Source organism: Cyrtonyx montezumae, unplaced genomic scaffold (genome assembly GCF_038088225.1).
Source record: "Cyrtonyx montezumae isolate F1298 unplaced genomic scaffold, pur_monq_1.0 scaffold_30, whole genome shotgun sequence".
Lineage (NCBI taxonomy): Eukaryota > Metazoa > Chordata > Aves > Galliformes > Odontophoridae > Cyrtonyx > Cyrtonyx montezumae.
In genome coordinates, this window is record NW_027072035.1 from 8,288,176 (window position 1) to 8,313,543 (window position 25,368).

Below are 25,368 nucleotides of genomic sequence, written 5' to 3' on the forward strand. Positions count from 1 at the left end.
CTTACTTGTTCTCCTTGAACTGACAAAATTAAATACATGTGCCTGCTATACTTTGTATTCTGTATTATGTTATGTGTGTGTATTTTCTGTTTAGGAATGTTGTTTGAAGGTGGAAGCAATTCTGTCAGAGCTGTGATGTGGCATCATCTTGTGCAACTTAGATATTAGTCAAGGCCCAGTTGAGACACTGCTAGTTCTAGGTTTATGGTGGTTTTTATTCCAACTTGTGTTTATTTGCATGCCCAGTCTTAGTCCTGAAAACAGTTTGTGCTTTATGTATTTAAATTATATTTTAACTGGGTGCGTGCCATCCACAGGTTCTGGTTTTGACTTCCTTACAGTTATTGCTTTATTGTTTTACAGTGTGGTCATGTAAAAATGTCCCATGGAATGAAGATTTTTTTTATCAGTTTATACGTACTTACAGTACAAACCTGCAATATCTGAAGCTTTCAGAAAGTGGAAATTCTTTTATTGTGGTGCATCTTAGAACAACCTGTACCTACCTTGTAGCTGCTGAAAGTGCAGCATTATGATCTGTGATTAAGATGCATGATTACATTGGCAATCAAACACTGTGTAGTGTAGGAAATAACAGCTTCCATCGTAAGACTTGACATGACTTCATGTAGATCGCTGTCTTCTGAGGTGGTAACTGTCATGGTTTTGTGGTTTTTGTTGTGTTGTTGATATTCCGCATCATGACATCATGTGATGTATTGGGAGTTGGAAAGAATCCAAGGGGTCAGCCTCTGGTCTCCCCAGAGGCTCTTTGCCACAAACTCCAAGTGAGCCCTTCCTTTCCAGCAGCAGTGTAGTCATTAACAAAACAAATTGCTTGGCTGTGTTGGAACTTTACCTCAGTGTCTTTACCTTACTCTTGTCAGAATACTATTTTTTGCCTATATTATTTTTCTCTGGCATTAAAAATGTCTGATTCTATTGCATGTATTTGTAGCTTTTATTGGATCCCACACTTCCAGAGCTTGTCTCTGACATAAAGACGATGTCCTCAGCTAACTGAGGAAACTGTCTTGCACTAAGTATTCATAAATAATTCCATTTTCTTTTATCCCTAAATAGTAAAGTCAGTTTCTGCTTCACTGATGTCCTCTCATCTTCCACTTGCTCTCCATCCTTCTTCCTGCCAACTGAGATGCTCTTCCTCTCAGTCCGTCATTTGTACCCTTAAAGAGAATTGCTCTGCTTGGAGGAAAGTTCTGTTTGTCTTCTGTGTTAATAAACTCACTTCATCTGTGCATTGGGGCCAGATATGAACGTGTCCTGTCTCCAAGGCAGGAAGTTCTTTGCATGAACATTTTTGCACACCTTCGAGCACCAAGGGTTGCACAGAAAATGTGCTAAAAAATTGCAATTTTAATGATCACAGAATCACGGAATTGTAGGGGTTGGAAGGAACCTCCAGAGATTGAGTCCAGCCATCCTTCCAAAGCAGCTCCCTAGCCCAGGTTGCACAGGTAGGCATCCAGGCGGGTCTTGAATGTCTCCAGAGAAGGAGACTCCACCTCTCTGTGCAGCCTGTGCCAGTGATCTGTCAGCTTCTTCTGTGAAATAGTTCTTATGCACATTTGTGCAGAACTTCCTGTGCTTCAGTTTGTGACCATTTCCTTGCACCTTATATGTATAGACATGGATCAGATCCCCTCAGAGTCTTCTTTCTTCAAGGCTGAACAGGTCTCTCAGTCTTTCTCATGAGAGGGGTGTTCCATGCCCTTTATCATCTTTGTAGCCTTCTGCTGGACTCTTGAGGAGTTTGCTATCAGGTCTCCCTGAAGCCTTCTCTTCTCCAGGCTGAGCAGCCCCAGCTATCTCAGCCTGTCTTCATGGGGGAGATGTTCCGTTCCGTGGATCATTTTTGTGGCCCTTCTCTGCATGCGCTTCAACAGGTCTATATCTTACTTTACACAATTTTGTTCTGAAATTTATATTCTTTCTTAAATAGGAAAATGTAATTTATATTTTCCATCCTAGTACTCTTCTCATCTTTCTTCTCACAGGATTCTGAACATCATGAAACTTGTGTGCTGGGGAAAACAACAGTGGAAAACCCTCACGTTTTTATGCTCTTAGAATTTTAGCTATCATTGCTGTAGCAACAAGTTAAATTAGCTGTCTTGTTCTGTTTGAGGCGGTATAAGATGTCAACTTGTTCTGTTCTATTTATGTTTTGAGCCTAATATTGTGCAGTTCAAATTAACAAATTTGTAGTTTGCCTTATTTGTTATGGAATTAACTGAAATTGTTAAAATTCTTACCTTCTGAATGTATTTCTTTTGGCTTTAATTATCACCTAAGTGTACAGCTCTGGTAAGAACTTCATGGAATGAAACCTGTTACAGATAATCTTCCATTGTAAATTGTTTTCAAGCTGAGGAAGACTTACGGCTAGTTAGCTTTTTAGTTAGGGGCTTCGTCTTATAATTTTTTTTGATGAATTTCTGTTTTATATTTATCCCTTTTTAGATGTTGGATGTCTATGACGTTCTTCCTTTTGATAATCCAGATGGTGGCGTTTGGAAACAAGGATTTGATATTACCTACAATGAAAATGAATGGGACAATGAACCACTTCAAGTTTTTGTTGTGCCTCACTCACATAATGACCCAGGTAATACGTTAACCCTTTCTATTTGGGTATGTAGAGGTTTTTGAATTAAGTAAGACACATAGTTCTGTTACAATCTTGAGTGTTTTTCAAACATGCTACATAATTAATTACATCGAAGTCTAGCAAAAAAGTTGAACAGAAATATAATTTTAGTGCTGTTGACTTCAAGGGACAACTTGTTATGGTAGGAGTTGTATATGCATACATTAACTGGAGTTAGAACTTGAGTACTGTTATTAGAAGGTAATGGGGATTTTCTGTATTTATGTTGCTGATAAACACAGTTTATTCATTGGTGTGTCAAATATAATCTGTGCTTATTTTGAATTCTTAGTGTAACTTGGATATTAGATAATCAACCTCTGCTAAAGGAGTGTGCTTTCTAAAAAAACGTTACACAGTCAAAAACCCAAGACTTGCCATTAAAAATTCCCCTATTGCTCTGCTGTCTCTGTCCCCTAGCCTAGGAGAGGTTTAATGGTAAATTACAAGTCTTACTTCAGTCAGAATTCAGTTTAAATTCAGATAGGTAGTTTGAACATAATTGTCTTTGAAAACACTAGATGCTCAGGAATAAAAGAAAATGAATGCTAAATCTGGAATGACTGTGTTATCCACTTATAACAGCTAAAATAGCGTGCAGTAAAACTACTGAAGGGAGATCACAATAAAGGCTTTCATCTGCGTTTTTGTTGAGCTGTCTTTAAACCTGTGTCAGTTTGTTTCCTCTCTGCTTGTGCTCCTGAAAACTTTCCTGACAGAAGCTACAATGTGCAGTTTTCACGTTCATTAGACAACATGCTAAAGGAATGTGCAGTGCTTTCTAAACCTCTCAGTTCTTTATAAAATGGGTTATGGAGTTTACCTCTCTCCCTTCTTTCTAATGAAGTTAGTAAGATGATTCTAACTGGAGGGAGTAGATTGGGATCCCATTAGAGGCCAGTTGCTGAGTGTCACCTCTGTCCTCAGATGATTTTATCTAGATTGAAAAAAAATCGCTGCACAGTTAAGGCTGTGGTGTCTTTATGGGAGCATGAACCTTGGGGGGTTACAGTTAAAAGCTTAAAAAAGCTTTGCTTAAAACTTCTCAGGTGTCCATTCACATCATGAGGTTTGATAAAAGCTCAGTGTTCTGATACTGATTTCTCTTCAAGTGCAGTATATGACAGTGAAGGCTAAGAGCCTGCATTTTGAATCAGTGTTTTCCTTGCCTCTTTTCCATAGGTCATTAGAGGAGACTTCTTGTTGCTGTGAATTAACTTTCAGCCCACTTGTACCAAACCTGATCAGGAGATAGCATGAGAACATGAAAGCATCTAAATGTGCTTTTTTATATCTGCCTAACAAGATGTATCAGAATGGTAGATTCTGTCCTTTCTCTACTTTGAAGTACACTACTCTTTTTACCCTCCATGTGGATTCCATAACAGAACAGTTTTATATAGGGTCAGGGTTTTTCTTTCTGTATATTTTTGTTGTACACAACCCTTGGTTCTTTCTCTATGGGTTTTAGTAATTGTTGTCTTTTCATTGTTTTAACCTGTTCTCTGGACATTCCATCTGTAACCGTTTTCTCTGTAGGATCAGATTAGTATGATTTCATTCATACTACCTAGCCTGTCTAATCAGTGCTTCATACAGAACTGAACAATATATTTTGCTGTTCTGGAAGGTCTCTTTGGACCAAACCTTCAGCTTTCTGACCTTTATCCTTTTCCTTAATCTTTATATCTTCAGATAATAGAATTATAGAAAAGCTCGGGTTGGAAAAAAACAGTTCCAGTTCTACTGCTGTGGAAAGAAAATGAATGCAGGTTGTGCACACATCTAGTATTGCCACAACTCAAATGCAGCTCCTTGCACTTGGCCTTGCTGAACCTCATGAGGTCCTTAAGAGCCTACTGCTCAGGCTTGTCCAGGTACCTTTGGATGGCTTCCCTTACTTCTATTACAACAACTGCACTACTTGGCTTGGTGTCATCTGCAAGTCTTGCTGAGTGTGCGCTTAATCCCATTGTGTATGTCGTTATTGCTAAAGATATTAAGGAGTTACCTGTTTGAATACCAGCCCTTGGGGAACACCAGTCATTACTGGCTTCCACCTGGACATAACAGTCATTGATCACAACCCTCTGGAGGACTGAAACTATCCAAATCAATAGTCCAGTCTTTGAATTTTTATCTAACTTAGGGTAAGGACATGTCAAAGGCCTAGTGGAAGTCCAGGCAGATAACATATTTTGCATTTTCTTTGCACGCCAGTGCTGTCACTCCATCATAAAAGGCCACCAGTTTGGTCAGGTGTGAGCTGCCCTTTAATGAAGCAATGCTCGACTGTCTTGGGTGAGCTCCATGTCTCATGTGTGACTTAATATAGCGTCCAGGAGGATCTGCTTCATGATCTTTCCAGGTACAGACTGAGGATCATTGTCTTAATTTATCCCAGGTCTTCCTTTCTCCCTTTCTTAAAAATGAGTGATGTTTCCTTTTTCCCAATCACCAATTCACCTGACAGCTGTGGCTTTTCAAATATGATGGAGAATGGCTTGAGAGCCATCAGCCAGCTCCCTCAGGACCCTGGGATTCATGTCATTTGATGCCATAGACTTGTCCACATCTAGCCTTGTGAGGTGGACTTTGAAGTCCTCTGCTTTTACAGTGAGAAATTTTGCTCCCTTGGCCTCTGCCTAGCGATTTCAATAATGTGAGAAGTATGAGAAGCCAGACTGCTAGTGAAGACTGAGGTAAAGAACTTCTTGAGTACCTCTTCTAGTGGGTTGGCCATGAGCCAGTGTGCCCTGGTGGCCAAGAAGGCCACTGGTATGCTGGGGCATATTAAGAGCATGGTCAGCAGGACCAGGGAGGTAATTCTCTTCCTCTACTCTGCACTGGTGAGGCCTCATCTGGTGTACTGTGTCCTGTTCTGGTCTCCCCCGCACAAAAAAGACAAAGATCTCCTGAAAAGAGTCCAGCAGAGGGCTGCAAAGATGATTAAGGGCGTGGAATGTCTCTTTCATGAGGAAAGGCTGTGAGAGACCTGTGTCTTTTCAACTTTGAAGAAAGAAGACTCAGACACGGATCAGATCCCCTCTATAAATATCTAAGGTGCAGGAGGCAAAGAGATGAGGCCGGACTCTTTATCAGCACTGCATGGTGATAGGATGGGGGGAAATGGTCACAAACTGAAGCATAGGAAGTTCTGCACAAACATGCATAAGAACTTCTTCACAGTGCAGTGACGGAGCACTGGCACAGGCTGCACAGAGAGGCTGTGTAATCTCCTTCTCTGGAGATGTTCAAGACCTGCTTGGATGCCTACCTGTGCGACCTGGGCTAGGGAGCTGCTTTGGAAGGATGGTTGGACTTGATGATCTCTAGAGGTTGCTTCCAACCCCTATTATTCTGTGATTCTTTGAAGCCAGCTCTCCCTTCTCATTTATCAGAGAGGGTACACTCTCCTTTGCCTTGTCTCATATGTCCAATCTGTCTAAAGAGTCCTTCCTTGTTTTCACATCCCTTGCCTGCTCAAAAAGCCTGTCAGATGAGGCACTCTTGCACCAATGACATCCTCCTCAGGCTCTTGGAGGACTTCAGCCTTCTGGAGTTCTTTAAAATGAAGGATTGGGGCAGATCTACTCCACAGAAGGTCTGTCTGGATGCATGTATCTGCCAAGTGTTGTGGCCTTCTTTCTGGGTTTCCTCTTCACCCTCACTGTTGTGTCAGATGGTCACAGTGTTTGCTTCAGCAGAGTGTTGGACCCTTCTGACCTCAGAAGAGAGATAGCAGGCTGTCTGGTGGCTTGCCTGAGCAAAGTGTTGAGCAAATGGCCACACCACACCCTACTTTTGCACCATGCTTGCAGCATGATGTCACTGTTTTCCTGGTTGTTAGGGCTGCCTTTATATGTGTGGAGGTGCTATGCTGCTGCTCTTGGCCCCACCCTTCATGGCTGCTTTTTCTTGGGAGGGTTAGGTGCTCCTCACAGCTGAGGGTGGCTCAGTCCTTGCCCTAGCATCTCTGCAGTTTGTCATCTTATGATCCAGTGTACAAATGTACCTGCACTGGAGCTGATGGCCTTGGAGAATCTTGGCCTCCTCTAGTTAGGTAAGCAACTACAATAGGTTTTCACAGCCAACAACTTCTTGGTGCCTGATAACCATTGATACTGGGTGCCTGTTTTCGTTTCAGCTGAGGTGGAATTATTTTCTTCAGTGTTGTCTGATACGCTTCTGGTTCTATGAGGAAAAAAAATGTTGGTAACACATTGATGATTGTAGGTTTGTAAATGCAGCTGAGCAGTGTTGTATGGAGCCAAGGCTATTTGCAGCAAAGGGCCCAAAAAGCTGCGAGGGAACATATTTAGGACAGATGGCTTAAATTGGCCAAAGGGATATTCCATACCATATGACATAAGCAGAAGTTTTGCAGGGGGTGGTAATGTGTCTCGTACACTTCCACTGCTTGGAAGGCTAGCTGGGCATTGTCTGGGGGATGGTGAGTAATTGCTTGTGCATCATTTGTTAAGTATGTTCATATAAATATAAATATATAGTCAATTATCTTCTTTCTGTTCTCTGTTAGTAAATAATTTTATTGCAACCCTTTTTTTTTCTTTTGGTTTTCTTTCCAATTCTGTCCTGCATCTCACTGGAAAGGGGTAGGGAGTGAGTGGACGACTGTGTGGTGCTTAGCCACTTGCTGGATTAAACCACAACAGTGCATTAACCATACTTGGTTCGTTCTGTAGAACTACTTCTTACCAAAAATGGCTCAGCGAGTGCTTACGTTCTATGGAATTAAGTATTGAAGTTAGTCATCCACATCAAGGTTATTCTAGTAGATATTACTACTTTTCAATACAGATGTCCTTTTCTCTCTCTGTATGCCAACCAGGGCTTATGCCACCCAACTTCAGGCTACTGTTAGCCCAGCTGATTTCAGACTGTTTTTGGCCCAGCTGACTACAGCAAAACCTACTTTAGTCTTGCACCTTAAGAAACAGATTCTGAGAGTAGTCTCCCTCAGAGCCTCCAGATACTTTGATAGGTACCTTTTTAAGCTAGCAGATTAATTAACTCTGAATTGCTGTTTTGAGGGAGGATCTTGAAAATAGCGGAAGAGAAGGAGGACACATTCTTGCTAGCTTCCAAATTAGGATGGCAAGTTACTGAACACGCTATGGGGAATCCCTTGACATGCCACTTGAGATTTTGTAATATTTTGGAATATCAGAGAATAACGGGTATGATATTTGTCTCTGTAGTATTTGGGTTGTTTGTTTTCTATGGAGAAAGAAATCAAACAAATAAAAAGCAAAAACATTTTTGAGTTGACAGTATTATTGAACTTCCAAGACAGGCTTTACCAGAGTTAGTCCTGCCTACCCCTTTTCTTAATCAACTGCCTGTGTTGTCACTTATGGAACTTTCTATACTTTCCCAGTATGAATTCTCTACTCAGCCAGAAAGTATGTTTGCCGTGTGTCTGTCAGGTCTTCAATTGTACATCTGAGTGGTGATGTCTTTCGGTGTGCTTGAAAGTTCAGCTTAATAAAATTTTATCTGATTCTACCCTGCCTTCTCCAGCAGTGCTCTGGCCCACTTCCAAAGGCAGGGGCGTGGGCTGCAGTGAATTTTGCTTCTGAGGTGGATTTTTACCAGCAGTCAGTTGTTTATCTTGGACAGAGTCAGTCATTAAACCTATAGTAAGGTACTTGTTCTTCCAGCTCTGTGAAAGAAATCCTGTGTATCGTTGCCTCTTATATAATAACATTTAAGTAATTCTGTGAAGCTATGAGACCTATCTCTTTTTTTTCTGTTGTCATTCCTTTTTTTCCACTTAATTTATTGCTGAGGGCTTGTTCACTCACTTAGCTGGCATCAGAGATAACTTTGACCTTACTGGTTTCTTGATTTGGCTAGTATGTTTAATATTAAACTAAGTGATACATTTCTTTAATATAAAATCTGTATTTTTGAAAGCAAGAAATCATCATTTCTTTGTGCATACACTTTTAAGTGTTTTCAATCCCATTCAGAATTCTTAACTGATTAGACTGAGATACAGTGCTGGTGTGTCATCTCTTCTACCACTACAGATATGATTGTGTGACACTGATTATTGTTTGTTTTAAGTAGAGTGTTACCACACAAAATCTCCAGACTTTTGATAACAACACTTCAGTGGAGTTGTCTGCAGTATGAAAATGCTTATTAAGAAGCACTTGAAATAGAGAAAATTTATCTACAACAGAAATATAAAAGTTATTGTATAGATAATGGTTACATTATTCCTTTCCCATAGAAAATTAAAAGGCATGGTGCAAAGGAAATTCTTTCTGGTGGAAAAGCTGGTCAGGTGCAACGAACCTATATTGTAAAAATATACATGCAAAATATTTACCAATAAGAAGGATTTGTTGGTTAAGATGTATCTTAATAGCTCTAGAAGGCTAAAATTCTCATTCCGTATCGTATTTTCATATCTGAGAGTACTTTCACTTCAGCTTTCCACATAACCAGGTACACTTCTGAAATCTGTAGCTGAAAGGCAAAGAAACTGTCTTGAAACAGAATCTGTGAAGAAAGAAAAGGTAGTTTTCAGTTCTGAGCTCTCTTTTTAAGGGTGACACATGATGCTCTGAAAAACTTGGTATTACTAGATTCTGATAAATCTGGCTTGTCTTCTTCTATGAGAACACAACAAGGACCTGCAAACTTGGATCTCTGATTCTTCAATAAGAATATATTCATTGATTATTGGGAAGTCTGAGAATGAGTGCCTCTTGTGCTTTCAATGAATTACTGGTGTATGTTTCAGCTACTGGCAATCAGTGAAGACTAGAGCACCTCACTAACATGAAGTCAAAAGACTTCAAAGATAACTGGCCAACCCCAGTAGCATCTGTTGCTGTATTGATGATGATCTTGATGATGTCTTCAGATAACTCTTACAGAATTGAGACTTGAGAAATTTGTAATACATATGTCTACATATAGCTTGAGTAGTTGTTGCTGGGTGTGATTGTTTCAGACATAATACAGGCAGCTCTTAAGTAGAGTTTAAAGAGATTAAAACATTTCTTTTTCCTTCAAATTTCTGCCTAGATGAAAAATGTATGTGCATGTATGTCGTGCCTGAATACTGATTTTCAAAACTTCTGTTTTTAAACATTATTTTACTAGCACTTCAGTAACTCCTTTTCATTATTAAAGAAATGAATTAAAGCATGAAGATAAAAGAAAATTCAAGCATAACGTTTTAGTACATCATATAGTTTCAAGTTTGTTTTCTATTGACCAGATCCCAATGCGGTTTTCTGATTAATTAGTTCTCCTGACATAGTTGGAGGCTAATAAGATTGTTGTTCTTAGCCATTAAAACATAAGAACAGGGTGATATTTTGATGAAGCAGAGATTAAATAATATCAGTTAAATAAAATCTGAGTTTGTCTTTCAGAGTTTCAGATTATGGACCATGAATGTGAAAGTTCACTGATGGATGTGTTCATGTAGTTTTCAATAGGAAGATTAAAGTACAATCATTACTGTTCATTTAGACTATTTAACAGCCACAGCGTTAAACAGTGAGCTGTCTGTGAGGAGTATGAAAAGATAATACAGTATAAACTGAGTGGTGAAGACTTAATTTTTTTCTGTAGAGGAAGATGAAGTCTAGAAATAAAAACAGGGCAGCTGCAGAGCTGGGTGCTTATTTGTTTTGTTTTGGGATTTCTGAATGACTGGAATCTCAGGTTTTTATTACTGGCTTATTTCTCAATATTTCTGTGGTTGGATGTGAGGTGGTAGGTAACTTTTAGGTAAGAGGTTTTATTTCTCTTTCTTCATTTTTATGTCAGGACAGTTCCTTTGAAAATTGACAGTACTGTTGCAAAGAGCATGCTTTTGATTAATGATCAGTATAATTTTTTTTCCATTTTAAGCATGAGGACAGCAGGTTTGTTATGTCCAAATCAGAAATAGGGTTTTCATTGTGTAAGCCAAACACATTATTCACTCTGTGTACTTTAAGTACTTCGTATTTCATGACAGATTTTGCTTTTGGTAATGCCTCAGAGACATCGTACTTGAACAAGTTTTCTTTCCCATTCTTGGCCAACATGCTATTCATGTTTATTGGAAAGGTACTTCTTTTTTGTGAATTCCAGAATTACTGGTTCTACAAGGTTTTGGATTTTTTTTATTTCCAGTATGCGTGTTACTGCCTTACTTAATGTTCCTGTGTATGATTAGTTAAACACACAAACCATTTTAAAGTTCTTGAAAGCACTGAACTTGTGGCTACATGTCTGCCAATCTTGTTTTTTGTTCTTATGCTTTCCCTGTCACCTAAAGCATGAATACAGTATGAATCAAGGCACCCCCCTTCAGGTTTTTGAAGTTGTTTTTTTTTTTTTTTTTTTGCCTTGTGGGAACTGATTCACTGAATTTTAAACAGAACTAGGTGAATTAAAAAAGAAGTGTTTTTTAAACTAATTTAGGTGTATATTTTAAAGTTCCTTGAGTTGAGTTTATACTTCTTCTGGAAAGCTATACAGTGCTAACTGAAATTCAGTGGTTTTACTTAAGTCTGTGGTAAAGTTCACAAATGACTCAAACTTCTTTGGTTACAAAAAGTACTGAAATGTGAATTTTAGACTAAGTGATTTAATTTGATGTACTGTAAAGTAAGGTGGCAGTGAAAACTGCCCTCAAAAGTGCATTAATCTAGTGATAATATTCTAGCCATTCACGAGATATGCATTAATGTTTTCAAGGTTAATCTTTGATTTTTACTGCTGTCAGGTAAAGTGCTTTTATCTATTTAGGTTACTTTCTGCATTATGCTAGTTTGTCCACTTCTGTTTTTGTTTTGAAACTTCATCTATATCTCTTCCAGTGTGCCCTAAAGTTTCAGGGAAGAAATGAGATGGAAAGAAGATGGAAAGTGTAGAGATACGATTCTATGATCTATGAAATGCACAAGGATTTCTTTGAACATCTGTTATGTTAACTTTGGGATATGACTCTTATATTCTATCAATCAGGAGAAAAAAAAAAAACCATAAAGAAAAGTGGAGATAAAGGAAGCAAAACCCCAAACAACTAGATTAATGGTGATAAATTTGAGTGAAAGAAGTTCATCTTTCCTCACTTAGGGGGACAAATATGAGTGAGGAATCCAAGGCTTGACACTACACCCTCTGCAGCTATGTCATACACTTGCCAAAATGGAAAGTAACTGGCGTAGTCCTTAATGCTCATTAAAGTCAAGACTAGTGTAGAAAATTTAAGGCAATATTTTTTTCTTAGTTACAATTGTATTTTGATAAAGATCACATTGTAAATTTAAATCAACAGTTGTGACTTTGCTGATGTAACTGTGTTTAGTTTTGGCAATTGTAGCTTTAAGCTGCTGCACTCTTTCCGCAGTATTTAAGTTTTTTGTGATGCGAATACACTAGTAAACCTTTTCTTTCAACTTTGGAATAAACACTTGTTTATGTGCAAGCAAAAGAATAGAGTTTTACTATGACCTCAATTGATGTTAGAGACTCAGACATGAAATAATATTTAAGGTGATAGTTGTTTTTGGCGTTCAGCATACAAGTAGCAATTGCAAGTGAATTTATTCGTTATTCTCTGTAGCTTCTGATAATTAGGTTTGAAAGTTTATGGTTTCATGCAAAGTTGGACAGTGTCCACAAGTAATTGGTTTAAGAGCTATCGATTTAGAACTGAATGTATCATGTGCAGGGTACTAGATGTGCAGTAAAGACATGTCAGACGACTTTTTGATAGCTTGTTCTTAATTTTTTCCTAAGACTAACTGAAGATTTGAGATGCTAATTATAATCTGCCTCTATAGCTAAACTGAATATGTATTGAAAACAAGTCTCTAAAAGTAATGTTTTTTTCCTATATTGTGTTTTTATGACATTTGCTTTGTCATTTGTCCCTGTAATTCTTTATGCTGGTTTGTTATTGAGATTTCTTATGGTGTTTAAGACGACTAATTCAGTGTATGCTTACTTTTATTTCTGCAACATAGTTGAGTAATAAAAGCATGCTACAATACTTTATGATGATAATATATTTCTGCATATGATGAACATAAAATTGTTTCAGTGGAAAACAATTCCTTTTCATCATTCTGCATGGGATTTGTGCTAGTGTGAGAACTTTTTAAAATTTTTTAATTTTAATTTTATTTTATTTTATTTTGTTCCAGGATAGTTTTGTTTAAATTTGTCCTCTCCAAACTTGAGTGCAACCTGAAAATCAGACTTCACCAAAAAGTCTGACAGTTGTTTCTAGTTTCTGTTCTTGAAATATGATTAACAATTTGATGGAAGTAGGAATATAATGTTATGCAGAGCAAATTACTTTAGCTCTATAGTTCAGGCTAAGATTAATGCCATCTATCTGTTGTCATGAAAATAAAGCAGAATAGAATCTGAATATTAATTTAGGTTATAATAATCAATCTAGGGTTTAGATACTTTTTTATTCTGATATATTTTGCATTTTTCCAACTGTTTTGAAACAATATTAAGTAATTCTAGAGCAATGTCATGCTTATTACTGGCATTATATTATAATAGCAGTGCTTTCACAAAGCAAAAATCAGAGGGAAAACTGGTAATCAGAGGGAAATCACTAGGGTCAGGTTTATCTGGATGAAGTCCTCACATTTCATGAAAACTTTGACAAAATCTTAAAATGTAGATGCTGTAGGGATTGTTTGTAATGTCACTTGTGTTCTTCTGTACTTTCTGAATATTACTGAAGCTCAGCTTCCAGGACCCTTTTGACATTCATGATAAGAGCTGGTATGAAGAATAGAATATGCTGCTTGTGTGTGAAGTTGGCAGATTTATCTGTCTCCTTTTTCCAATTACAATTTTGGAAAGAAGACAAAACTTCCGAGCTTTGTAATGGAAGAGTTGAATGTATTTCCTCATATCAGGTTCTAGGGAGGTGTTAAGGAATTTGATGGAAGCTATGCAGTATGAGGTCTGAGTGCATGGTCAGTTAAATACGTGTCACTGAGTTGATACCTTCAGTCGTTCTTAACAAACATCTCTTAAACGATGTTGGAGGTGTGCAGCAGGGTTTAATGCTGCTCAGTTTGCCCCTGTTTTACTTCTTTACACCTGAGGTTGTGCAGTACCATTAATGTCTTTTAATTTTCTTGTTAAGCTCTATGTATAATGTGGTGCTAGTGATTTGGCTATATAAGATTTCTAGATAAAGAAGAAAATCAAGGAGGATTATGGGAGTATGCATGACGGAATAGATCATGTGCTGGGAAGATACCAGTTAACAGACACATGACGAAAACTCAAGGAATATGAGTTTGCAGATATCTGTTTTTCCTTTGATTTCTTCATTTCTGCTTAAATTATTTTTTTAAAAAGATCCACAAGTTAAAAATCTGTATATACTCAGCTGATCAAAGTAGAATGCCTAATATTCTGTATATTTGTAATACAAGGAAATAAAAACATTTGAACTGTATAAAAAACAACAACAAAACAAACAAAAAAACCCCAAAACCCATAAAGTCAGCCAAAAAAACTCAGAGCTTGGGAATACAAACTAACTACAGCATGTAAAATTCAACTTCATTTTTTGCAGGGGGTGGGAAGAAGGTAGATTTCTAAGACTTTTGAAACCAACTTAAATTGCACTTTTTTTTTAAACCTTAGGTTGGCTGAAGACTTTTGATGATTATTTCAGAGATCAGACACAGCATATCTTAAATAACATGGTTATGAAACTCCAAGAAGATAACCGAAGGAAATTTATTTGGTCTGAGATTTCTTACTTTTCAAAATGGTGGGATGGAATAGATAGCCAGAGAAGAGATGCTGTTAAAAGGTTTGAACAATTTTTCTACTTCTTACATATTGCTTGTTTTGATACTTCATATGTAATTGTAAACTTGATATTTCACGTGATGTAGAATTGCTGGACATATGTATGTGTGTGTATATATATACACACAGGAGTGCTACTCAGCTAGTGATTTTTTTTGGTTTTGTTTCCGGTTTTTCAGTTAAAAATAAAACTCCTATGACAAATAGAGCCTCATTGCTGACTTGCTGAAAAATTAGCTAAAAGTTTCCATGTCCAAATTCTAAGACGTCATTCAAATTGTAATGGAATTGTGATCGTAAATTTAACTACTTTATTTGAAGTCATGTTTAATTGGTAGCAGTTGAACGCTATAGTCTTTCATAGTAGCAATTTATATATCTTTTTTCCTTCAGTTACAACACTATTATGAAATGAAATGGCCAAATTTTTCTTAAATTTAACAAGGAACAATCTCAACTGTACACCCTTACTCCTCTAATATATTTATAAAATCACAAGTCAAAATGTAATACAAAAGTAAAGGGTTTGCCTAGACATTGAAGTGAGAAAGCACACTCCATAAATATAAGGATCTGGTTAAGAGTTTTGCAGAGCAGGTGTAGTTTTAATGTGCTTTGCTTCAAGACTGAATCCAGCTGTCCATAGTTAATCTCTGTGATGCTCTTCTGTTCATACTCCCCCCCTTCAAGATGCATGGGGTGCAGTTAAATTACAGTTATGAAAGCCTCACAACTGCAAAGTTTAGGTAACCCTGGAAATCTTGAAAGTGACATGTAAATAATGTTTTAAAATATTTTTCTAATGCATGAATGCATTTGTGAGTTCTTTTTTGAGATTAAAGTAATTCTTTGGAGCATAGTAACAAGCAAACAATGTTAAGGAACTGCCTTGCTTTCTTCAAGGAAATTAGATACTGGTTTAAACTGCTGCAGCAGTTAGGGAAACTGTACTGGTGACTGCTTTTGCTGTATGAATTACAATACTATTATTGATATTATCTATATTACATTATTTTAACAGTTACATGCTAGTGAACAATAATTAATAAGACTAAATTATTTATTTATAGGGGCAGCCTGATGCTTGAAGCATGATCATTCTGTTCATTGATGTCTTAATATGAAAACTGGATAATACTTTGTTGTGTTTCAGGAATGCATTTTAAAGAGTGAGATATTCTGGAGCATTATTTTATACAATAAACTTTGAAGCTTTATTAAGCTCTGTAGAACAGTAAAAAGAAGAGTAGATGAAGGATGGGAGACAGCAGTTCTGCTTTAAATGTGGCAGCTTGCTCAATTGACCTCTAAAACCATGACATGTACTTTGTTTTATTTCTGTAATCTATGCATGAAATAGCTTATTTCCTGACTTGAAAAGAAAAACTTCAGTAGAGCTGTAATTATTATTGTACAGAGGCATTAAGAGATTCACAGTTCATGTATTCATTCTTTCTCTGTTTGTTTGGTTAAAATGTACAGTCCAGTGATGGAAGTATTGTAATTCAGATTTTGTCATTGTGTCCCTTATAAATAGCTATTGGATATTCAGAAATTGACTTTAGAAGTGTATTTTCAGGTGCAAGGTTTTGATCACGATTTACATAATTTTCAGGTTAATTGAAGATGGGCAATTTGAAATAGTGACAGGAGGATGGGTCATGCCTGATGAAGCCTCTTCTCATTACTTTGCTTTAATTGACCAAATGATAGAAGGACATCAATGGCTAGAAAAAAATTTGGGTATGTACACTTAACTAAATAGCATTTTAAGCACATGGCAGTTAACTTTGCTTGCTCTGCTTTACAGAAGCATTAAGTTGGACCTTTGTTGTGAAACCATAAGATTGACTCTAGTATTTGTAACTGTAGTTTGCAGATTTAAAAAAAAAAACAACAACAACTCCTAGATGAAGTGTAATGTTCTATCCTAATGTCTTTTAGTAGTCATTGTAAGTTGTGGTTTTGAAAATGATGACACAGGTCTTCACATTCTTTGAAAATTATTGTTTGTTTTGCATGTTTGGGTCTGTTCTGCAGTTAAGTGAATTAATTGGACTTTTACGTATGATCATTAAAAAATAATCTTACTATAATTGTAAAACCTAGATTTACTCTAATATCAAAATTGTTTCCATTAAAGTAAATAAAGACAGTGCATTCACTTTCAGAACTTTGAGGAGTTACTGAAGGAAGGTATTTGAGAGAACCACTTCTACATGGGAATTATTTTTTTAGTGGTTTTTAATGATAGTTTAAAATTATTCTATTATTTTGAAAAGGTATTTTACTATCATAGAATCATAGAATGGCTTGGGTTGGAAGGGACCTCAAAGATCATCTGTTTCTTTGCCATCAGCAGGATGGTTAACCACTAGATCAGACTGCCCAGGAATGCATCATGCCTTGTCTTGAACACCTCCAGGTCTGGTCTATCTTAACTTTTCTGGGCAGCTTGTTCTAGTGCATTGTCATATTCCAAGAGAATTTCTTCCTAACATCTAATCTTAAAACTTCTTTCAGTTTTCCCCCATGTCCTATCTGCTTGTATAAAATGTCACTCCCCTTCCTACATGTAAGCTCCTTTCAAGTAATGGAAGATCATAAGGTCTCTCCAGAGCCTTCTCTTCTCCCAGTGACAGAGCAATCCCAGTTCTGTCAACCTTTCATCACAGGAGAGATGGTCCAGCCCTCTGATAATCTTTGTGCCCTCTTCCTGTACCTGCTCCTAGAGCTTGGAATCCTTCTTGTGTCAGGGGCTCCAGGCATGGACACAGTACTCCAAATTGGGCCTTACAGAGGCAGAGTAGAGGTGGGCAATCACCTTCCTATACTTGCAAGCCACCCCTCATTTGGTGCAGCCCAAATGAGGCTTTTGGCCTTTTGGTCTGCATGTACACACTGGCTTATGTTCAGCTTTTCATCGATCAGAACGATCAAGTTCTTCTCTTCAGGGCTGCTCTCAAGGAGTTAATATTCCAGTCTGTACTCGTATCTCTGATGGCCATGACCCAAATACAGTAACTTGCACTTGGCCTTATTGAACTTCATTAGGTCTTCATGGGCCCACTTTTTGAGATGTCCAGATCCCTCTGGCTGTTAATCTCTTCTTTCTGTTGTATTGACTGCACCATTCAGCTTAGTGTCATCAGCGAAGGTGCTGAGGATTCACTCAATCCCATGATCTAAGTTGTTGATTAAGGTGTTGAACAGCATTAATCCCAAGGTAGACCCTGCGGGACACTGCTTATGACTGGCCTCCAACTGAATGTAGAGACATTGACAACAGCCTTCTGGCTACAAGCAGCCAGCCATTTCTTTATTCTTGAACAGTCCACCTTTCAAATCCATCTCTCTCCAATTTGAAGATAAAGAGATGAAGTGGGACCATGTCAAAGACCTTGTACAAATCCAAGCAGATGATATCAATTGCTCTTCCTTTGTCCACCAGTGGTGTCACTTCATCATAGATGGCAACCAGTTTGGTATGATCTGCCCTTGGTGAAGCCATACTTGTTTCAGGTCTCTTGCTCATCCCTCGTGTGCTTTATCTTCCAGGAATATCTGTTCCATGATCTTCCCAGACACAGATGTGAGGCTACCTGTACTGTAGTTCCCTGGGATGTCTTTTACCCCTGTCATAGAAATGGGAGAAGTGTTTCCCTTTTTCCAGTCCTCAAAGACTTCACCTGACAGCCATCACTTTTGAAATACGATGAAGAGTGGCTTGGCAGCCACATTAGCCAGCTTCTTCAGGGCACTGGGATGCATACCATCCAGCCCCAAAGACTTGTACACGTTCAGCTTTGTGAAGTGGTCTTGGACTTGCTCCACTCTTACACTGGGAGGGATTTTGCTTCTCTGAACACCACTTGGAAGTTCAGGGTCATGAGAAACTAGGGAAGCCTGAACCAAAGTACTCATAAACTACGTAAGCCTGAGAAACATGAAAGTTCTGTTCTTTTGTCCCTAAGGACAGTTTCCCAGGAGATCTCTTCCAGCAATTCCTTTAAATGGCCTGGGGCTCACTCTCCTGAGGTTCATTGTCCTGACTCCTTTTTGTCAGGACCACACTCCTCAAGGTCACAAACTCAACAAGGGCATGGTCACTCAGGCTGCCTCTGATCTTAACCTCTTAACCTTCTCCACCACACCGATGAGCACCAAGTCCAGCAGTGCTTCCCCTCTTGTTGGTCTGTCTAGTACCTGACCCAGAAAGTTATTGTAGATGGACTCCAGAAATCTTCTGGATCACTTGCAACTCACAGTCTTGTCTTGCCAGCTAAACCACTTTTGTCTGAGTGGTTGAAATTCTCCCATTAGGATGAGGGCCTACCAGTGCAACACCTTCAGCTGAAGCAAGAAGGCCTCATCAGGAGTCTCCCTTTCATCAGGTGGCCTGTATTAGATCCCAGTCACCAGCTGCCTTTTGTTAGTCCAGTCCCTAATAATAACCCACAGACTCTCAGCCTGTTGCTGACTGTATCTCAGAGGCAGCTTATTGCACACTACCTGCTCTTTAACATATAAGGCAGCTCTCCCACCCCTCCTACCTTACTTAGCCCTTCTAAAAAGCTTATAGCCCTCAATGGTGGTATTATGCAAATCATCCTGCCATGTTTTCATGATAGCAGCATGATCATGGTTTTCTATGCATGCCATGGTTTCCAAACACTTCTTATTTTCCATGGTGTATTCTTTGGTACAGGGACGCTTCAGTTGGGCTCTAAAATGCATTACCTTCCTAGGTCCCACAAGTGCCTGGGACAAATCTGAGTTTTTCCAGTTGCTACCTAAAATGAGTTATTTGTCTCTCTGTCACTCAGCATTAGGCCTCCTTTCCACAGCAGCTCTAGTTTAAAGCCCTGGTGATAAGCCCAGCCATTTTGCTGCCTGGTATATTCTTGCCCTCTCTTGTCAGTAGCATCCAGCCCAAGTCAAATCAACATTCCTAGTTTATTGAAGGTGCATCCTAGATCATAGAACTTCCAGTGTTATGCTTTTGCCATGATCCCAACCATTGTCAAGCCAGGAGGACTGAGAACACTACCTGTGCTCCGGATCTCTTCAACATCTTCCCGGAGAATGTAAAGGCTTTTTTTTTTTTTTTTTTGTTGCTTTGTTTTCCTGGTCACAGCCTTGTGTGATACAGCTTGAAGGACGAGGAGGGGATAGTGGTTTCTTGGCTTTATCATACCTGGTCTCCACTTAATGACCCAAATGTGGGCCCCTGGTAGGCAGCAAACCTCTCTAGCGTAATATTTATTAAACTGCAATTTCTGTCTCACAATTAGGAGACAGGGGGTTGAAGGTGTACTGTAGTAAAAAGATAATATGGTTCCTACTGCTTGCTTTTTTCTTGGTTTTTTTTATCTCTTTATTTACTTCCTCATAAAAATAAAAAATGTGTTCAAAGGAGCCACATTGAAGATTCAGTTAAACTAGGTATGGCTTCTTTATTTGCTAGTATGTAATCAGATTATAAGGCAATAGTAACCAGTATGATTTTTTTATGTTTGTCTGCCAAGTAAATTAATTCATTTTGAAAGAAAAAATAGTCCCAAAAGAAATGTAGATTAACGTTATTTGAATTACACTGTCTGAAAATTGAACAAGTCACATCATGTTTTCATCTGTTTTCATCTGTTCATTTTCTTTCAGCATTCCTTTCCAGTTGTAACATCTGGAAATGACTTAAATGAGAAAGAAGTTTAATTATGGTTCCATGCAAAGATGTTTGAGACAAAACGAAAATAGTGTAACAGTATAGGGTACTAATCTCAGGTTTTTTTTAGTGTAATTAAACAAACTGCCTTGCCTCAAGGGTATTTTTTTTTTTCCATAAGTAATTATCTGTTTAATTCTAGATTAGTTAATTTCAAGGTGTGTTCTGCGGGAGGATTAATGCTCAACTGTGTATTTTCTTTTATCTTCCTTGAGATCCTGTATTTAACAGTCTGATCTGAACTATATTGGTACATGTTTCTTTGAGTGAACAGTAAGAATTCTTTCATCCCTTTTAATTTTTACCTTGTCAACAGGAGTAAAGCCAAAGTCTGGTTGGGCAGTTGATCCCTTTGGGCATTCACCAACAATGACCTATCTTTTGAAACGCGCAGGATTTTCAAATATGCTTATACAGAGAGTTCATTACTCAGTTAAAAAATATTTTGCAACTCAGAAGTCGCTAGAATTCTTTTGGAGACAGAACTGGGGTATGTGTTTTTTCTTTCTGTCAATTATTTTTTTGTTTACATTGGGAAAATATGGAGATTACTTGAATAAATATTCTGTAAGTGTTTAAAGAACAATTTGTTTATAGTAGTTAATAGTCTAGATTTAAAAAAAAGACTGGAAGGTACATTAAAAAAAGTGTGGTGGTCATTTTATTGTAGGATAGCTTCTGTAACAGAAAGGGAAAGTGAGTACCTGTACATTAGGAAGGGGATTAAAATATGAAAGCTGAAGTTTTTCTGTTGATCATCTTATCTTTCTGTTTCTTTACTTTTGAATGTGTTTTTAATTTCATTTTCCTTTTCCCATCTCTTTTACATAATATATGGGCAGGGGAAAGGTTTTATGCTTTTTTTATTTTTTTCTGTTTTCCAGTTAAAAACTTTGAACTTTGCTTTTGGAGTAAGTGTAATTGCTTTCTTATAAATTACATTTTACACAGTTTGAAAGGTTTCATAATTAATGTAGTCACTTATGTTAGCAAACTGATGTGTGTTAAATGAATGTGCTTTTCCCTGTGAATCTCTTGTTTTGCTTTGTATGCTGTTCCAAGTTCTCATAATCTATATGGTGAAAGAATGCAAAGAACTTTATTTTGCTAGCTTAAAATGAACTGATATGTCACTATTTTATCAGTACAGAGCATAACGGGCTTATTTTATGCTTGCTATTGAAAGGTAGTGATGATTTTGAAGTTTTTTGGTATCTGAATGTTGTTAATCAGCAACTGTAGTGAGAAAGGTACTCAGAGAAGGCAATCTGCTGTGCAAACAAACTTTTCCTGAGGAAGTCATAAAACTGTGAAATAAATAGCCTCTTACAAACACTTCACTTTTTTTTATTTCATGTTGGTATTTACCACTCATTTTGTAGTTTACACAACTGACCTGCCCATTCAAAATGATTGCATAAATAAATCGTGTAAGATATGGGTTAGTATTTGGGTCTCAGAAAAAGGCTTTTCAGAAGATATCACAGATCAAAGTTCATAGCATGCTCATCTGGTATAATATGTAGATGTAGTACCTGAGATGAAAATGACTGCTGCAGTTGAAAAGTAAATATGTATTTTGTTAGACAATTGCCTTTTAAGTCATAAAAAAAAATAACAGTAAAATAAGAGTGTTTTAATAAAAGGTCTCTAGGGGGATGACGAAGACTTAAGGTTTTGAAGAAGATTTAATTACGTATTCTTGACATATTTTTCTCCAGCATCAGGTTCTTTGGTACATTTGCAGCATTCATCCAACTTTATTTTTTTTTTAGCATAAAGCTATTTAGTGTATAGTGAAGTAAACAATTTTTAGAGGTTTTACCATGTGTGTAAATTTAGGGTTAAGATTTGAAAGAACTTAATGTTCTCTTTGAAGTTAAATTTTGTAAGACCTTCTTTTGAGAAAGATGAAGTTTTTATACAATTTCTAAACCTAGTGGGACAAACTTCAGATAATGGACTGACTAATTGGAAAATTTGAGATTTCAAAAGTGATCTCAAGATTACATGGAAGTGCATCCATATCCATATCTGTGATTCCGTGATTCATTTCTATTTACAAGTGCATGTGATCTATTTTATAAGTATGCAGTATCATAAAGGTAATGTAATGAAATTGTGTTCCAGAATTTCAGATACTACTAAAGCTCATCATCTCATATATGATAAAGAGAATAACGTCATTTTTATTTATGTATTTGTTTTTATTTATTGTGTAGTTTTTTTTCTTTTTCTCCACTTTAAGAATAAAAATATTTATATTTGCCTCTGTAATTCTGGAAATAGTCAGCTTTATGTGAGAGGAAAAATCCCTAACATTTTCTTCATGTACTTCCAAAGCTGTTCTTACTTCGTTGAGATTCCAGTTATGTTGGATCAATTTTTAGCCTTCTTATGTAGAGCATACACAGAAGTTTCTGCTTGTACATAAGTCCAGATGTGGATATTCAAAGCAAGAAATTGTCTCAGTACAGTGTTTTTATTACAGTTCTTGGATTGAGATCGTGAAACTGGTTTTCTTTTGGCAAATTGAGTTTATAGTAAATGTGTGCTCTATTTATTTAATTCCAGATTTGGGATCCAGTACAGATATCCTTTGTCATATGATGCCTTTCTATAGCTATGATATTCCTCATACTTGTGGTCCAGATCCAAAAATCTGCTGCCAGTTTGATTTCAAACGTCTTCCTGGAGGAAGAGTAAGCTGTCCATGGAGAGTTCCACCTGAAGCCATTCACTCTGGAAATATTCAACACAGGTATCATTTTTTTCATATTCTGAAAGAAAATAACTTTTTGTTTGCCCAGTTTTTAAATTGTGCTGGTCTAAAATGACAACTATGATTAGTTTGGTGAGCTTTTGTAGTTCTTAAGTTAAATATGTATTGCGAAAATAACACCTACTATTCACTTCTGAAGTTCAAAGTACAGTAGGCAGCGAAGCTTGAAGTTAGATGATAATTAAGGCAGATGCATTTCATTTTTTTTCCCATTTCTCATTGCATGTGTTTACAAGTTTTATAGGCTCTGGTAAATCCTGCTTGTAGGCATGCTAATTTTTTTCTGTTTTCCTGTTTGCTTTGGCTTTGCTGACAGTGTACTGCAGAACATCCAGTTAAACTTGTACCTTTTTGGTACTGAAACAGGAAAAGGAAAAAAAAAAAAACATATAACATGTCTCTTGCAGAATGACACTTCATTCTCATTGTTTCAGATACTTGCCCCATTTTCTGCCACACTCCACCCCATTCACTCTGGTTCTCAATATCTCAGTAATCCAAACAGTTAAATTGTTGGGGTTTATTGATTTCTTTTTCTGAGATTTTTTTATTTCATGGCTTATTCATTTATCTATTTATTTATTTATTTAATCATTTTGAAAAAGTTTTATGTTGATAGCACAGACCATAAAAAGAATCAAGTTGAATAAACTTTTCTAGTAGTTTTCTTTCTGAATGAAAAGTTATTTCCCTACCACTTACCTTTTTTACTTCATTTTCTTAAACACAGAATTCTTGACTAACTTGATGCTTCTAAGGATCTGTATTTGGTTAGGATTGTGCTGTCATTATCACTGGGCATTCACTGGTAGATCTCTGAAGTACCAGTGTTACGCAAGTTGAATTATCTAAGTAGCTTTTGGGTGGAGCTGGGTTATTTAGCTCCTTCAGTATCAGAACAATGGTATGTGATCCTAGTTGTAGAAATTCTTTGAAACCTTCTAAAGTATATTCAAAAAACAGGAAAAAATAACAGACGTAGAGGTAGGTCTGTTTATTTATTAGATGTTTTTACTATTCTTCATTACATAGTTTTAACTGCTTTTATGTGGGCCAAAGACATAATCTGTAAGCTCTTTATAGTAATTAAGCTTATACTATAGAATATGTGAAACACTGTCAGAGAGTTTATCTTAAGGGAAATGGAATCCAAGTCTACAGTAGGAAAATTCTGGTATGTGCTGAATAAGTGATGAAAGCAGCATGGAGAAGGAAAGCTTTCCTGATTTCTGACTGTAAATTTATGTAGCACTATAGTTGAGATAAGTTCAATTCCCCTAATTCTGTACTGATTTTGAATATTCTCCTGTAAAAGGACTTCCAATACAAAATCCAGTTACCAGATACGTGAGTTGTGGTTTACTGTAAGCTTTGTGAATTGGATGGTTTGTCTCCTGCTTGTGAAAGACTGCAGGGATAGCAAGGATTGCATAGTTTAGTATTCTGTAACTGCAGTACAGTGAGAGATATTCCCATGGTATATCCCCACAATGCTTGGCAATCTGTGTCCTAGCTTTCCTACTGTAAATGCTTTAAGTGAACCTATGTCCTGTGTCTTGTGTATCCTGTTTAAAAACTAAAAAAAAAAAAAAATATATATATATATATATATATATATATATATATATTCAGATGCAATCCAGTTCAGTTTTTCAAACAAACAAACAAAAAACTGTTTGGATACTGTTAAGAATTAAATTCCAAGGTTTTATGTAACCATTTACCTTTCTGAAACTAACTAAATTGAAAGATGGAACTGCTGCACTGTGTTTGTTTTTTTCCAAAGAAAGAAGACTGTATTCTGTGGTCCTGTTTACTGCCCTCAGGTCTTGTATAACATCTGCGAGTACCTGAGAAGTCTAGAGGTGTTTAAAATTATTTCAAATTGCTGAGTATGACAGATATTAAGAATAGCAGAGTGACTTTTTAAGTTTTAGTCTAGATGCTGATATTTTAAAGTGTGCTGCTGTCATCAGAAATGTGATTTGTAACATTAAAAAAATTACATATATCACAGCTGTCACTTTTTAGAACTGGAAACGATGATTGGAAAAAGTAATTTTATTTGAAAGTAGAAAAATGAAAGGTGAAGGTGACAAGAGAGCAATAGTTATGATAGAATACAGATAGAATTTTCAGTTACTGAGTGCCCATCAGTAGTAAAGAAAGGCTCATTTATATTTTAGGACCATGTTACGTAAAGAAAAGACTTGATTATGTGACTCAATCTGTTGCAACAAATGTATGTTTGAGTGACAAATGGTTTAACAAATAACTGGAAATGTGCAGGCTACGAGGGTAATATAGAGATCCTCTTTGTAATGCAGTTTGAGCTTTTTTTTTTTTTTA

General features: G+C 36.9%; 1 protein-coding gene across 2 annotated transcripts in view; it reads left to right on the forward strand.

Annotated features, from left to right (window-relative positions):
• MAN2A1 (mannosidase alpha class 2A member 1) overlaps positions 1–25,368 on the forward strand; it is a 114,606-nt gene that overhangs the window by 16,928 nt on the left and 72,310 nt on the right. Inside the window, exons 3-7 of one of the 2 annotated variants that reach the window (XM_065744240.1) lie at positions 2,485–2,629; positions 14,342–14,513; positions 16,128–16,255; positions 20,554–20,727; positions 22,812–22,998. In XM_065744240.1, coding sequence (XP_065600312.1) covers positions 2,485–2,629; positions 14,342–14,513; positions 16,128–16,255; positions 20,554–20,727; positions 22,812–22,998 — 806 coding nt within the window. Of the gene's footprint in view, positions 1–2,484; positions 2,630–10,284; positions 10,775–14,341; positions 14,514–16,127; positions 16,256–20,553; positions 20,728–22,811; positions 22,999–25,368 lie in introns of those variants that run through there. The other variant, XM_065744241.1, reaches the window with a different exon arrangement.